Source organism: Tursiops truncatus, chromosome 13 (genome assembly GCF_011762595.2).
Source record: "Tursiops truncatus isolate mTurTru1 chromosome 13, mTurTru1.mat.Y, whole genome shotgun sequence".
NCBI classification, from domain to species: domain Eukaryota; kingdom Metazoa; phylum Chordata; class Mammalia; order Artiodactyla; family Delphinidae; genus Tursiops; species Tursiops truncatus.
This window is the reverse complement of record NC_047046.1, coordinates 25673171-25685875: the sequence shown is the minus strand read 5'-3', so window position 1 is coordinate 25685875 and position 12705 is coordinate 25673171. Positions and strand designations below refer to the sequence as shown.

Here is a 12705-nt window from a genome sequence, read left to right as displayed (position 1 = left end):
CTTACAAGTCACTGACTCATCTTACTGTGGGATTTTCAGAGGCCCGTGGCCTGGCCCCCAAAACCCACCACTCGGCCAAGACCACGATGTAGCTGCCCTCACACACACAATTTCCCTCAGTGCCATCCACAGGGCTCCAGACATTCTGGGCCCAGCAAACCCAGGAGGCCATGGGGTGGTTCAGTATTTGTCTACACTTAGGCTCAGTGATCATGGCTGAGGACAGCCTACCGAGTTCTTGACCAGACACTTGCCTTGGAGATCAGCTCATCGTGATTGGCCAGGTGGGCCCTGCAGTGGACACAACTGTACGTTCGGTGGCAGTTTGGCAGATACGCTTGGAAAGTTTTGGACCTTGTCATTTTCACCATCTCCGCTGGGCACTCCTGGCTCAGCTCAGAGCTGGCACGGGAGGAGCTGCAGCTCTGCTGGGCTCTCTGACAGAAGAAACACTGGAACATGCACGCAAGAGCCGTTGTTGTTCGGAGGGCGTGTGGCTCTGTCCACACAGCTGGGGTGAGAGAAAAACGCCACAACCTGTCAACAAGTCAACACAGAGCAGAGGGTCACAGAGAGAATGAAACACAAAAAGTGTGTTTAGGAAGCCTGTTGTGAAGAAGGGAAGTGCAGGCCTAGACGTTAAAGATCTAATACTTCAATAGTAATATGAGTACATAAAACACTAATAGCTAATCATGGCTTAGCCATTCTAAATTTAGTTGGAAGTGGCAGGTGAACTAGTTTGACACATAAATAATTTGAGAAAACTTTTGCCCAAATACATCTTATATTGTGTGGCTTCAGAAAATGTGAAACAGCAGCCAACATGACTCCCATCTGAGTGAGGCCAGCAGCACTGCATACATCTTGTCCCAAACAATGGAACTGGCGACTCAAAGCACCATGACATTTATGAATACGTGTGTGATGGATCCAGCATTAATCTCTGAGAAATTATGTGTCAGTCCAGAAGTAAACCCTCACATATAAAGTCAAGTGATTTTCAACAAGGGTGTCACAACCATTCAATGTGGAAAGAACAGTCTTTTCAACAAACGGTGTGGGAAAACAAGATATTGACATGTGAAAGAATGAAGTTGGACCCCTGCCTCACACCATATACAAAAATGCACTCAAAATGGATCAAGGAACTAAATGTAAAAACTGTAAGACCCTTAGAAGAAAATGTAGGGAATAATCTTCATGATGTTGGATTTGGCAGTGACTTCTTGGATCTGACAGCAAAAGCACAGATGTGTGTGGATTTACAGAAGGTAAAGTGAGAGGAAAATGGGGCAGAGGCACTATGTGAGGAGATGAGGAGGTGATTCCAGAACTGAAGAAAGACACCAATCCACAGACAAGTCCAACAATCCCAAGCAAGATAAATAAAAAAGCCACACCTGATCACCTAATAGTGAAACTGCAGAACACCAAAGAAAAAAGAAAAAAGTCTTAGAAGCATCCAGAAAGGAAGGGAAAATTACTTTTCAACAGCAACTTCCCAAGTAAAACAGTGGAACCCAGAAGGCAGTAGGGGAAGGTACCTGTAAAGTCCTGAAAGATAATAACTGCTTTCCCAGAATTCTACATGCAGTGAAAATATCTTTCAAGAATTCAGGAAATGGGGGCTTCCCTGGTGGCGCAGTGGTTAAGAATCCGCCTGCCAATGCAGGGGACACGGGTTCAAGCCCTGGTCCGGGAAGATCCCACATGCCGCAGAGCAACTAGGCCTGTGCGCCACAACTACTGAGCCTGCGGTCTAGAGCCCGCGAGCCACAACTACTGAAGCCCATGCACCTAGAGTCCGTGCTCCACAACAAGAGAAGCCACCTCAGTGAGAAGCCCACACACTGGAATGAAGAGCAGCCCCTGCTTGACGCAACTAGAGAAAGCCTGTGCGCAGCAACGAAGACCCAACACAGCCATAAATAAATAAATAGATAGATAGATAAATAAATAAATAAAAAGAATTCAGGAAATGACATTTGCAGACAACTAAAAAGTTTGACTTCTGCAAAATATCTCTAAAGGAAATCCAAGGATATGATTCAGACAGAAAAACGAAACAAAAAACCCCCACTAAAGTCTAAACTTCAGACTCTAAAAGAAGGCATAATGGTGAGTAAACAAAATGGTCAATGTGCAGGTGGGCAGAGCAGCAGCGTCTCACAGAACTTTGAAGAGATCCGCTCATGATATGTGAGCAGGAGAAGCCAGGGTGAAGGCGCAGACCAATGACTCCCAGAGTCTGGGTACTGTCCAAAAAAGAAGACCCACGTATGGATTAAATGTAGATTCTGGTACATTAAGGATAAATGTTGTAATTTCTGATGAAACGTCTGCAAGAACAAAGAGCAGGTGTGTAACTTCCAAACCTGTAAAGGGAGGTGAGGAAGGGAGGAAAAACACCATGGGAAGAACAGGAAGCACAACGACAGAAGGAAGATTTAAACCCAAATATTTCAATGCATATATTAAATATAAATGAACTAAATGTTAGAGTTGAAGGTTTCAACTAGACAGAAAACAAACTTTATCTAGATGCTACTTATGAGACACACACCTTAAACAAGGATGCAGAAAGGATAAAAAGATATGGCTAGAACCTGGGTGGTGGCAACACAGACCTATGAATCATAATTATTTGCTAACAGTATATTTGTTTTATGGATATCTTGTATGTATGTGATTCACACAAAGAAGTTAAAATAGAAAAATGCAAATCAAAACCACAATGAGATATCACCTCACACCGGTCAGAATGGCTATCATCAAAAAGAACACAAATAACAAATGTTGGTGAGGATGTGGAGAAAAGGGAGCCCTCCTACACTGTTGGTGGGAATGTAAATTGGTGCAGCCACTATTGCAAACGGTATGACGGTTTCTTAAAAACTAAAAACAGAGCTACCATATGATCCAACAATCCCACTCCTGGGCAAATATCCGAAGAAAATCATACTTTGAAGAGATACATGCACCCCAATGTTCATTGCAGCACTATTTACAATAGACAAGATACAGAAGCAACCTAAGTGTCCATCGACAGATAAATGGATAAAGAAGATGTGGTATATTTCTACAATGGAATATTACTCAGCCATAAAAAAGAATGAAATAATGCCACTTGCAGCAACATGGACTGACTTAGAGATGATCATACTAAGTGAAGTTAAGTCAGACAGAGAAAGATAACTATTATATGATACGACTTACAGGTACAATCTAAAAACTGATACAAATGAACTAATTTACAAAACAGAAGCAGACTCACAGACTTAGAAAACAAACTTATGGTTCCCAAAGGGGAAAGGTAGGGCAGGGGGTTGCGGGGGGAGGGATAAATTAGGAGCTTGGGATTAATTTACACACATCTATTATATATAAATAGATAACCAACAAGAACCTGCTGTATAGCACAGAGAACTCTACTAAATATTCTGTAATCTTTCCCATATAGGGAAAAATATCTGAAAAAGAATGAGTATATGTATATATGTATAACTGAATCATTCTGCTGTATACTTGAAACTAACACAACATTGTAGATCAACTATATTTCAATAAAAATTAACAAAAAAAAGAAGTTAAAGTAGCAAAAGGATAGAAAAAGATATTTAAATAATAAAGTAAAGGGACTTCCCTGGTGGTACAGTGGGTAAGACTCCGCACTCCCAATGCAGGGGGCCCGGGTTCGATTCCTGGTCAGGGAACTAGATCCTGCATGCCGCAACTAAGAAGCCCGCATGCCACAACAAAGACCCAGAGCAGCCAAACTAAAAACAAATATTGAAAAATAATAATAAAGTAAAAACTATATTAAATATATTCATATTTTGCTTATATAGTAACATTTTAAAATTTTTTAAAATTATTTTTGGCTGTATTGGGTCTCTGTTGCTGCGCGCAGGCTTTCTCTAGTTGCCACGAGCAGCGGCTACTCTTCGTTGTGGTGTGCGGGCTTCTCACTGCAGTGGCTTCTCTTGTTGCAGAGCACGGGCTCTAGGTGTACAGGCTTCAGTAGTTGTGGCACACAGGCTTCAGTAGTTGTGGCATATGGGCTTAATTGCTCTGGGGTATGTGGGATCTTCCTGGACCAGGGATCGAACCCATGTCCCCTGCATTGGCAGGTGGATTCTTAACCACTGTGCCACCAGGGAAGTCCCTACACAGTAATATTTAATCGAAAAACTTTATGAGATAAAACAGCAGGGAGATAAACAGCAAGCGTAAATCTTGTTACCTAATAACACAGTCTCAAAATACGTAAGTCAAAAATTGAAAAAACCTTGAGATAAATTTATAATCAAAATAGGACTAGTAATTGTAGTATATAAATAGTTTACATAGTAATTTATATATTTATAGTATATTTAGTATATATAAATACATAGTATATATTTGTATAAAATATAGTATATATTTTACTGCATCTTTCACTAACTGGTAGAACAACACAAACGAGGGCAGATATACAGGATTTGCACATTGTGATGAAGAAACTGGAATTAAAATACATGTAGAAAACTGTATCTAAGAACCACAGACTCATTTACTGCACACATTTACAAAAGTTGACCACACAGCACATCTCAACAAATTCAATGACTGAAACCACAGTATATTCTCTGATGACCACAATACAATTAAATTAGAAATCAATAATAAAGTATAACTAGAAAAACCCTCGGGCTTCCCTGGTGGCACAGTGGTTGAGAGTCCGCCTGACGATGCAGGGGACACGGGTTCGCGCCCCAGGAAGATCCCACATGTCGCGGAGCGGCTGGGCCCGTGAGCCATGGCCGCTGAGCCTGCGCGTCCGGAGCCTGTGCTCCGCAACAGGAGAGGCTACAACAGTGAGAGGCCCGTGTACCGCAAAAAAAAAAAAAAAAAAAAAAAAAAAAGAAAATCCTCATATGTTTATAATTTAGGAAATGTACTTCTATATACCCATGCGTCTAAGAATAATGGAAATTAGAAAATATTTTGAACTAAACAATAACAAAATAGGTACTTACCAGAACTTAAAGGGGAATGTAGACTCTTATTAGAAAATAAGCAGGTGGAATTAATGAGCTAAACACCCGTCTTTAAGAAGTTTGAGAAGTAACAGGAAAACAACCCCCAAAAAATGTAAGGAGGGAAAGAAATAGGAAAAAAATATTGAAACAGAAAAGGAAAACTTGGATCCACTAGGGGGGATCGCCAAGGCAAATGTGCATTCTCGGAAAAGACTAATGACCTCTGACAGCAGAGCCAGCCATCAGAAATGCCTTCTGGGGGCAAGTCTCATGGGGAAGAGGTGCTGCGGTCACTTTAAGTCAATATATTGGAAAATGTAAACCACACAGATAAATTACTGGAAAACATTAAGTTAAAAATATGATTCAAGGGCTTCCCTGGTGGCGCAGTGGTTGAGAGTCTGCCTGCCGATGCAGGGGACACGGGTTCGCGCCCCAGGAAGATCCCACATGTCGCGGAGCGGCTGGGCCCGTGAGCCATGGCTGCTGAGCCTGCGCTTCCGGAGGCTTTGCTCTGCAACGGGCGAGGCCACAACAGTGAGAGGCCCGCATACCGCAAAAAAAGAAAAAGAAAAATAAAAAATAAAAAAATATATATGATTCAAGAAGAAATAGAAAACCTGAATAATCCTATAAACATCAAGGAAATCAAATCACTGGTAAAAAGTCTCCTCCCCCAATATGCACACATATCAATGCAAATCAAACACACCTACAGGCAAGGAGCTTCCCTGAAGAGTTCCACCATACTTCAAGGAAGAATTCATTCCAATCCAACACAAACTCTTTCAGGAAAGAGAAAGGGGAAGCACTCTCCAACCACCTGATGTAGCTTAAACTGACACCAAACCTGGGTCAGGGCAGTACAAGAATGGAATTCATAAACTGACACCAAACCTGGGTCAGGGCAGTACAAGAATGGAATTCAGGGGAGTTCCCTGGTGACCTAGTGGTTAGGATTCTGGGCTTTCACTGCTGTGGCCCCGGTTCAACCCCTGGTCAGGGAACAGATCCTGAAAGACCCGCGGTGCAGGGAAAAAAAAAAAGGGAATTCACTGTAAGTTTCTTCAAAGAAACCAAGATGCAAACATCCTAATATGACCAAACAGGGTCTAGCAGTATTTTAAAGGATGGTACAATATAATTAAGGTGATTTTATCACAGGAATGCAAGATCATTTAATATCAGAAAAATTTACCACCAATTGTTCTGTTTATCTCAATAGATGCAAAAAAAAAAAGCATTCAACAAAAATTTAACATCCATTCACAATTTAAAAAACATTCCACACAAACTAAGATTGTAAGAGAACTTCCTTACCTTTTACGAGGCATCTACCAAACAAATAAAAAAATCCCAAAACCACTCACAGCAAACCTCATGCTTAATGGTAAAACTTAGAAAACATTATCTTTGACATCAGGAATAAACCAGGATGCTCTCTACACTGCCACTTCCATTCAACGGTACCAGAAGTCCCAGCCAGCTGGTAAATCAAGAAAAGGCTTATAAGGGAAAACATACTCTCATACAACAGGGTAACAATAAAGTATCTAAGAGCACATTCAAAGACCGGAAACACCTTTACAGAGGACATTAGAAAACTCTGAGGGGTATAATAAAAACCTAAAGCAATGGAGAGCTAAATCATGACCAGGACTGGAAGATACTGTAAATATATGAACCGTCCCCAAAGTAATTGTTAAATGCAATTTAAATCACAATCCAGGAGGGTGTATGTGTGTGTACAAATGAGCCAGGGAGTCAGCGAGACAGAGAGAGCTCTGAGTCTAGAACTTATCTTACAAGTGTCTGCAGGGGAGGGAAAGTTTTCCTTGACCCTCTTAGGGTCCCTGGCTGGGTCTGAAAATGAAACTAACAGTAACAGGAGCAGGAAGCTTTTATACCTTTTAGACAAGGAATCAATAAGTTTGTGAAGAACTGATGAGGCTGGAGGGGTTTGGGCTGGGGTGGTCCATGGTGAAGGAGTAACTAGGAAGACAAGACAAGGTTTGTTTATACAGATTTCTCGGCCCCAATTCCCTGCCTTCCCTCTTCCTGGTGCAGGGAGGGGGCCCTCTCAAAGGGGAGTTTCATGGCCGGGTTCAGGGAAGAAGGTCACTCTGACCACCCCGCTTCTGCTGTTTTCTCAAACTCCTTCAAGCTTAAGATACTCAGGAAGCCTAGGTGCCACACGTTGGGGTGGCGTGTCCTGAACTCCATCACGTCAGAGGCCAGAAGCAGCCAGAGGGAAGCTCGTGCTGCGCCGGAGCCGGCCTGGGAGCGGTCATTTCAGGGTCATTCAGACTCACCAAGGCTGGGGTAACCTGGCTCAGGACAGAAAAACCAGCCTTAGCAAGGACGGAAAGCGCTTGTTCTGACTGCAGTGCTGACTGAACACATGTTGTCTGTTTCAGTATCTTCACCTGAGTTTTTCTCTTTGTATTTAAAGGACCCTTAAATGAATAAACTCCTCTCTTATCCCTGGTGGTTCAGGCCTTCAGAGTCCTGGGCCCCGTTAGTGGCAGAAGCACGGCTCCCAGTGACCTGAACAGAGACTAAAGAAACGGCCTTCACTTAGCCCATCCTTTAGACAAATGACACCACTCTGACTCATAGTTAGAAAGCAGGACACCCCTCGTTTCTAAATCAGAGTGGCCTCTGATGGGGCGACTCTTATTTAAAGGGGCAACTTAGGACGTCCCCGGCAGTCCAGAAGTTAGGACTCCGTCCCCCACTGCAGGCGGCCTGGGTTTAGTCCCTGGTTGGGGAACTAAGATCCCGCAAATAAAATAAAGTGGCAACTTGCCAAGTGTTTTTGTTTCTTTGAATTTCTCCATGCCGTGAATGCCCCCCACATGCCGGGGGCCTACCTGAACGCCCCTTCCCTCGGAGCAGCCCCACTCTCGGGCCCCTGTCACCTTTGTGGAGCCTGGTCCATCCTCAGCACCCACAGTCACCCTTCAAAGGCTGGGTGTGCCTCCCACCCTGGCGTCCCGCCCTCTGTGTCCTGCCCTCCGCCCCTGTCACCGCCCTCCCAGGGGTCCTAGCGGAGCAGCGGCTCAACCTGGCTGGATCTCAGTCACAGAGAAGCATGTCGTGATTTAACTAGGCTTTCAGGCTGGATGTCCCCGAGGCAGGGAAATCCTGGCCAAGTTCTCCAGCCACCAGTACACAGATGGGCTCTTCCAACCACACCTGCTGACAAGTCAGGACCCACCTTTGTACCTGAGGTGCAATGCATCACGTGCCTCACTTCTACTGCAGCCGCTGTGTCCCTGGGGTTTGGGGAGCAGCCACCACCCCACAAAGATGTTAGTGTGGGGTAAGTTCTTAGGCCAAAAACAACATTCTGGATTCCAGAAGTTTCTCTCCTAAAATAAGCATGGATATTTATTTTAAGACAGCGTAAATCAGGCCCATGTCCATATGGTGCTGTTACCACGCTTCCAAAGACAAACCCTGAGAACCAGCACCCAAGCAAGCAGCTGACACTCCCGGGAGGGCGTGGGCTCCCGGCCCTTCTCGTCCCCATACGGGTTCACTTGTCCTCCCAGCCCTGCCTCGCCCATCTGGCTGCGGGGAGGGACGGAGGCACAGGCGGGCAGGGAAGCGGGTCTCCCTGGGGCTGGTGCACAAGCTCCAGCGCTGGCAACAGTGGGGAAGAACACAGCTCAGAAGGCCAAGGTGCTGCCCACACGCCTGTCCCATCCAGCAAGGAGAGAGCAGCCCATCCAGCACCATCACGAGGTGCCCAAGAGCCTTGTGGCCCAGGCTGCTGCTGGTCTATGAGAATCCCATGAATTAACAGCAGCCCTAAGACACGAGTGGTCTGATTAGTCCCACTGTTCAGACAGGGAAACGGACACCCCGAGAGCTAGTAAGCAAGCTGTGCAGCTGGATTCAAAGCTGAGAATCTACACCCTGGACCCCTGTAAACACGTGTCTGTAGACACGTGAGCAGGTGTGAACATCACAAACGGATGCAAACCAAAGGCACACTGTACCTGTCTTACAACCTAGCAGGTTGGCAAAAATTTTAAAAAGTTGACAACCCCACTGGCGACGGCACCTGGGACATCACTTCCATCTGGCAGCACCCACTGGCGCTCCCAGGCGCAGGCCCCAGGCCCAGGGTCCATCGCCAGCATTCCTCAAAGTAACCCGGAAAAGGCTGTTACAACATTGCCTGTAATAACGAGAGATTAGAAACCATCTCCCGTCTCACCAAGAGAGACTGGCCAAACGCACTGATGGACTTATCGGAACTGTTTCTAAGGTGGGGCCTCAGCCACTTCCTTCTCACCATCTACTTTTTTGTAACTTTTGATTTTGATACCAACTGTAGGTACTGATCACAAACACACACAGCACATGGGCCCACAGGCGTTGGCGGGGGGCATGGAAGGTGTCCATCAAAGAGCAACAGCACGTGTACAATTTGCTTCGGGCAGTACCAGCTTCCCTTCGCACACATGGACTTCCTACTTAAATTACAGGGTGAAAAGCTTTTTTCCACGTCCCTGGAACCGCAGCCTTCCTGGACTCCTGGACCCGCTGGGAGGGGCGAGAAGACTCCTTCAGTTCTCCCGGCCACCTCCTGCGCCCTCAGATGAAGCCCCCTCTGCCCTCATGCCCCACCAGCTGCCCCCACGTCCCCCCGTAACCAGCCTCCTCATTCCCCCAGCGTGGCCTGCCTCCACCTCCTCCCACCAGACTGCTGAGGAGGGCGCTGGCACTGAGCCTTTCTTTTCTAAGAACCTGTGATACATTCTTTTTAATTTCTCCCACTAACTAAGTTTCCCAGCCGTGGCCCTGGGATGCCTCCTAGCAGAGGTTGCCTTTTTCCTCGCTAAGAAGGGAAGATGCAGGCATGACAGAGGGAGGGCTGCCCTGTCTTCAGCTGGAAGTGGGAGGAAAGAGCCTGGGAATCTTACGCCATTTTATTAAGCACATGCTAATTGAAACATAATTAAGCATCCCTGTGCTGGGGAAGGGAAGGGAAAAAACAGTGGCAGAGAGAAGCCAGAATGGGGCCGGTGCTGGGGGTTTGGGACCCGTGTGGCTGCGGGAGTCAGGCTGCTGAGGGGGCTCGACCCAACCAAGCCACACACGCAGAGCCTGTGGGGCCTCAAGCTGAGCTGGTACCCAGTCTGTAAAATGGGGGTGAATCGTGAGTCCCACGGAGGACCCAAGAATCACACCAGGTGTCAGGTTGCTGTTGCAGTAGCCGAGGGTTGGCAAGCTGTCTCAACGCCTCACAAACCACATGGGGAACCCTGGTCCTGGTTCTCAGGCTTCCCAGGTATGGACTACTATGTGGCTTGGCTCCATCACCGGCGACAGGCTTTCAGCAGTGCCGGTGCCACTATCACGGGAGTGATGTCGCCGGCAGCTGACTGGACCTCATTCTCTCGACTTCTTTCCTGAATTCAACTCACACTGCCCTCCCCGGAACCCTCAGCCTCCAGTGACCTGGTGGTTCAGAACGTTCTCCATCCTCCCCTCACTCAACTCTCTGCTCACAATTCCCACTCCCTGCAGGTTTTGCTGATTAGCAGATCTAACTACTTTCTAAGAAGTTAAAAGCAAGTGACTTGCAAATAAAGTGTCAGAGATGAGAAGGTTTTAAGCAGGGAACTTCTACTGCTTCTTCATATTTGAAACTATGTTCCACTCATCAGCCTACCAGGGAGAAAAAGACACTGCATGGAAAGTCCTTGCCCTCTGTACCGGCCACCCCCGCCCCTTGAGAGGATCCTGGCGGAACCTGGTGAAGGCAGGTAGGGGTCAAAGGCTCTCAACATAAAGAGCTTTATAAATTTTAGTGCTTCAAAAATGGAAAAAGTAATGTCTGGAGTTTAGTCAAAGGCATATACCTCTAACAGTTTTTAATTTTGGCAAACATACCATGGCAACATGGGGTGGTAACACCGGGGACACGGAGTGCGGGGCATGTTGGGACTGTCTGTACTATCCTTGCAACTTTTGTGTAAATCTAAGTTTTCAAAATAAAGAAGTTGATTTAAAATCAGAAAGACGGGGACTTCCCTGAGACTGCAGTGGTTAAGAATCCGCCTGCCAATGCAGGGGACACGGGTTTGAGCCCTGGTCCGGGAAGATCCCACATGCCATGGAGCAACTAAGCCCGTGCGCCACAACTACTGAGCCTGCGCTCTAGAGCCCAAGAGCCACAACTACTGAGCCAGTGTGCCACAACTACTGAAGCCTGAACACCTAGACCGGGCTCCGCAACAAGCCACTGCGAGAAGCCCGCGCACCACAACAAAGAGTAGCCCCCACTCGCCACAGCTAGAGAAAGCCCGCGCGCAGCAACAAAGACCCAATGCAGCCTAAAATAAATAAAATTAAAAAAAAATAAAATCAGAAAAACGATTAATCAGATTGGTGATTAAGATCATTCAGTTACTTTTTTAAAGTGCCCACTACAGGCCAAGACTTGTGCTACAGCTGTGCTAAGATGGGGTCCCCCTGGTCCTGGCTGAGGGGCTCCCACACGCAGAAGACACTCTAGCCCCTGAGATGCAAGGGGAGGCAGCGGGAGGGGCTCCCAGAGCCTGAGTTAGCTCCCCTCAGACCAGGTCCCACGGCGAGGGTCGGGGGGACCCGGGCAGGATCGCAACACTCAACACCGGGATTAAGCACAGCTGTCGCGGAGGAGCAGGGGCTCAACCAACGTGTGTTCCATCTCTTGGAGCAGAGCGGAGGCCGCAGCAGGCACAGGTGCAGGGAGAGCAGCAGCTTGCTCAGGCACGCACCTGAAGGCCATCCCCGGAGGAAGGAGGCCTGGGTAGGAGTTCAAGAGATTGAGGGTTATGCGTGGAAAGAATAACATTCTTAGCAAGGAAACAACAGGTTGAGGTATGTATATTTCATACAGAAGAAAAATGCAACTGCACAGAAGAAGCTTGGGGTGGGGACGCCAACGTCGTCCACACCGTGGTCCATCTAAGACGGAACTGCAGCCCTTACCCACGCAGAACTTGACACGTAACCTGGACTCCCGGCGATGCCCGTTGGAGACCGGCCCCGCCCGGGAGAGGAGTCAGGCTCCTGCAGGCTCTGCGCCCGTGAAACTCAGTCGGTGCCACAAGTGGGGAACGAATGCGGAGCGAGGCATTTCGGCCTCGCCCTTCACGTGGGCAACTTGAAACGCCCCCCTTCCGTGAACACGCTGGGAGGCCCCTTTTGTCCTCATTTCCCTCCCCAGGCGCGACCTTTCTTTTAGGGGAAAAGCCTGTTACCGTCAGGCGGGCGGCTCCTCCCGAGCCTTCTCCAGGGCGGGGTGGGGAGGGGCGGGAGGAGGGAGAACCGGGGAAACGGTCCTGACCCGGAGTCGCGGTCCGCGCCGAACGCAGGTGGTCTCGCCGCAGCGCGCCCCCCGCCCCACGGTCGACACCGCCCGGTGCGCCCGCCGGGCCCGCCCTACTCACCGCCGCCCGCCGGTCCGCGCCCCAGCCCGCAGCGCCCATCGGCCCGGCCTCGCTCAGCGCGGGCGCGGCTCTCCGTCGGCCCCGGCGCGGCCCGGGACGCGCTGCGGCCGTTGCCTCTCCAGCTGCGCGCGAGACATGTCCGCCGCCGCCCCCGGGCCGCCTGCCCTTTGTTTTGAAGCCGCTGCCCCGCCGCGCCGCCGTTAACGGCCTGGGAGCGCGGCGCCGAC

General features: G+C 48.1%; 1 protein-coding gene across 5 annotated transcripts in view; it reads right to left on the bottom strand.

Moving 5' to 3' along the window:
- Nucleotides 1-12705, bottom strand: part of YPEL1 (yippee like 1) — a 17730-nt gene extending 5025 nt beyond the window's left edge. For 4 of the 5 annotated variants that reach the window (XR_012325273.1, XR_004521507.2, XR_012325274.1 and 1 more), the window contains exons 1-4: nucleotides 12479-12698; nucleotides 8245-8398; nucleotides 6932-7016; nucleotides 255-537 (exon numbers count right to left, since the gene is read on the bottom strand). Coding sequence is in view for 2 of the 5 variants with exons in the window: in XM_033837362.2 (XP_033693253.1) it covers nucleotides 255-537; nucleotides 6932-7016; nucleotides 8245-8398; nucleotides 12479-12517 (561 nt within the window). In the remaining 3 variants the exon portion in view is untranslated. Of the gene's footprint in view, nucleotides 1-254; nucleotides 538-6931; nucleotides 7017-8244; nucleotides 8399-12478 lie in introns of all 5 variants that reach the window. The other variant, XM_033837361.2, reaches the window with a different exon arrangement.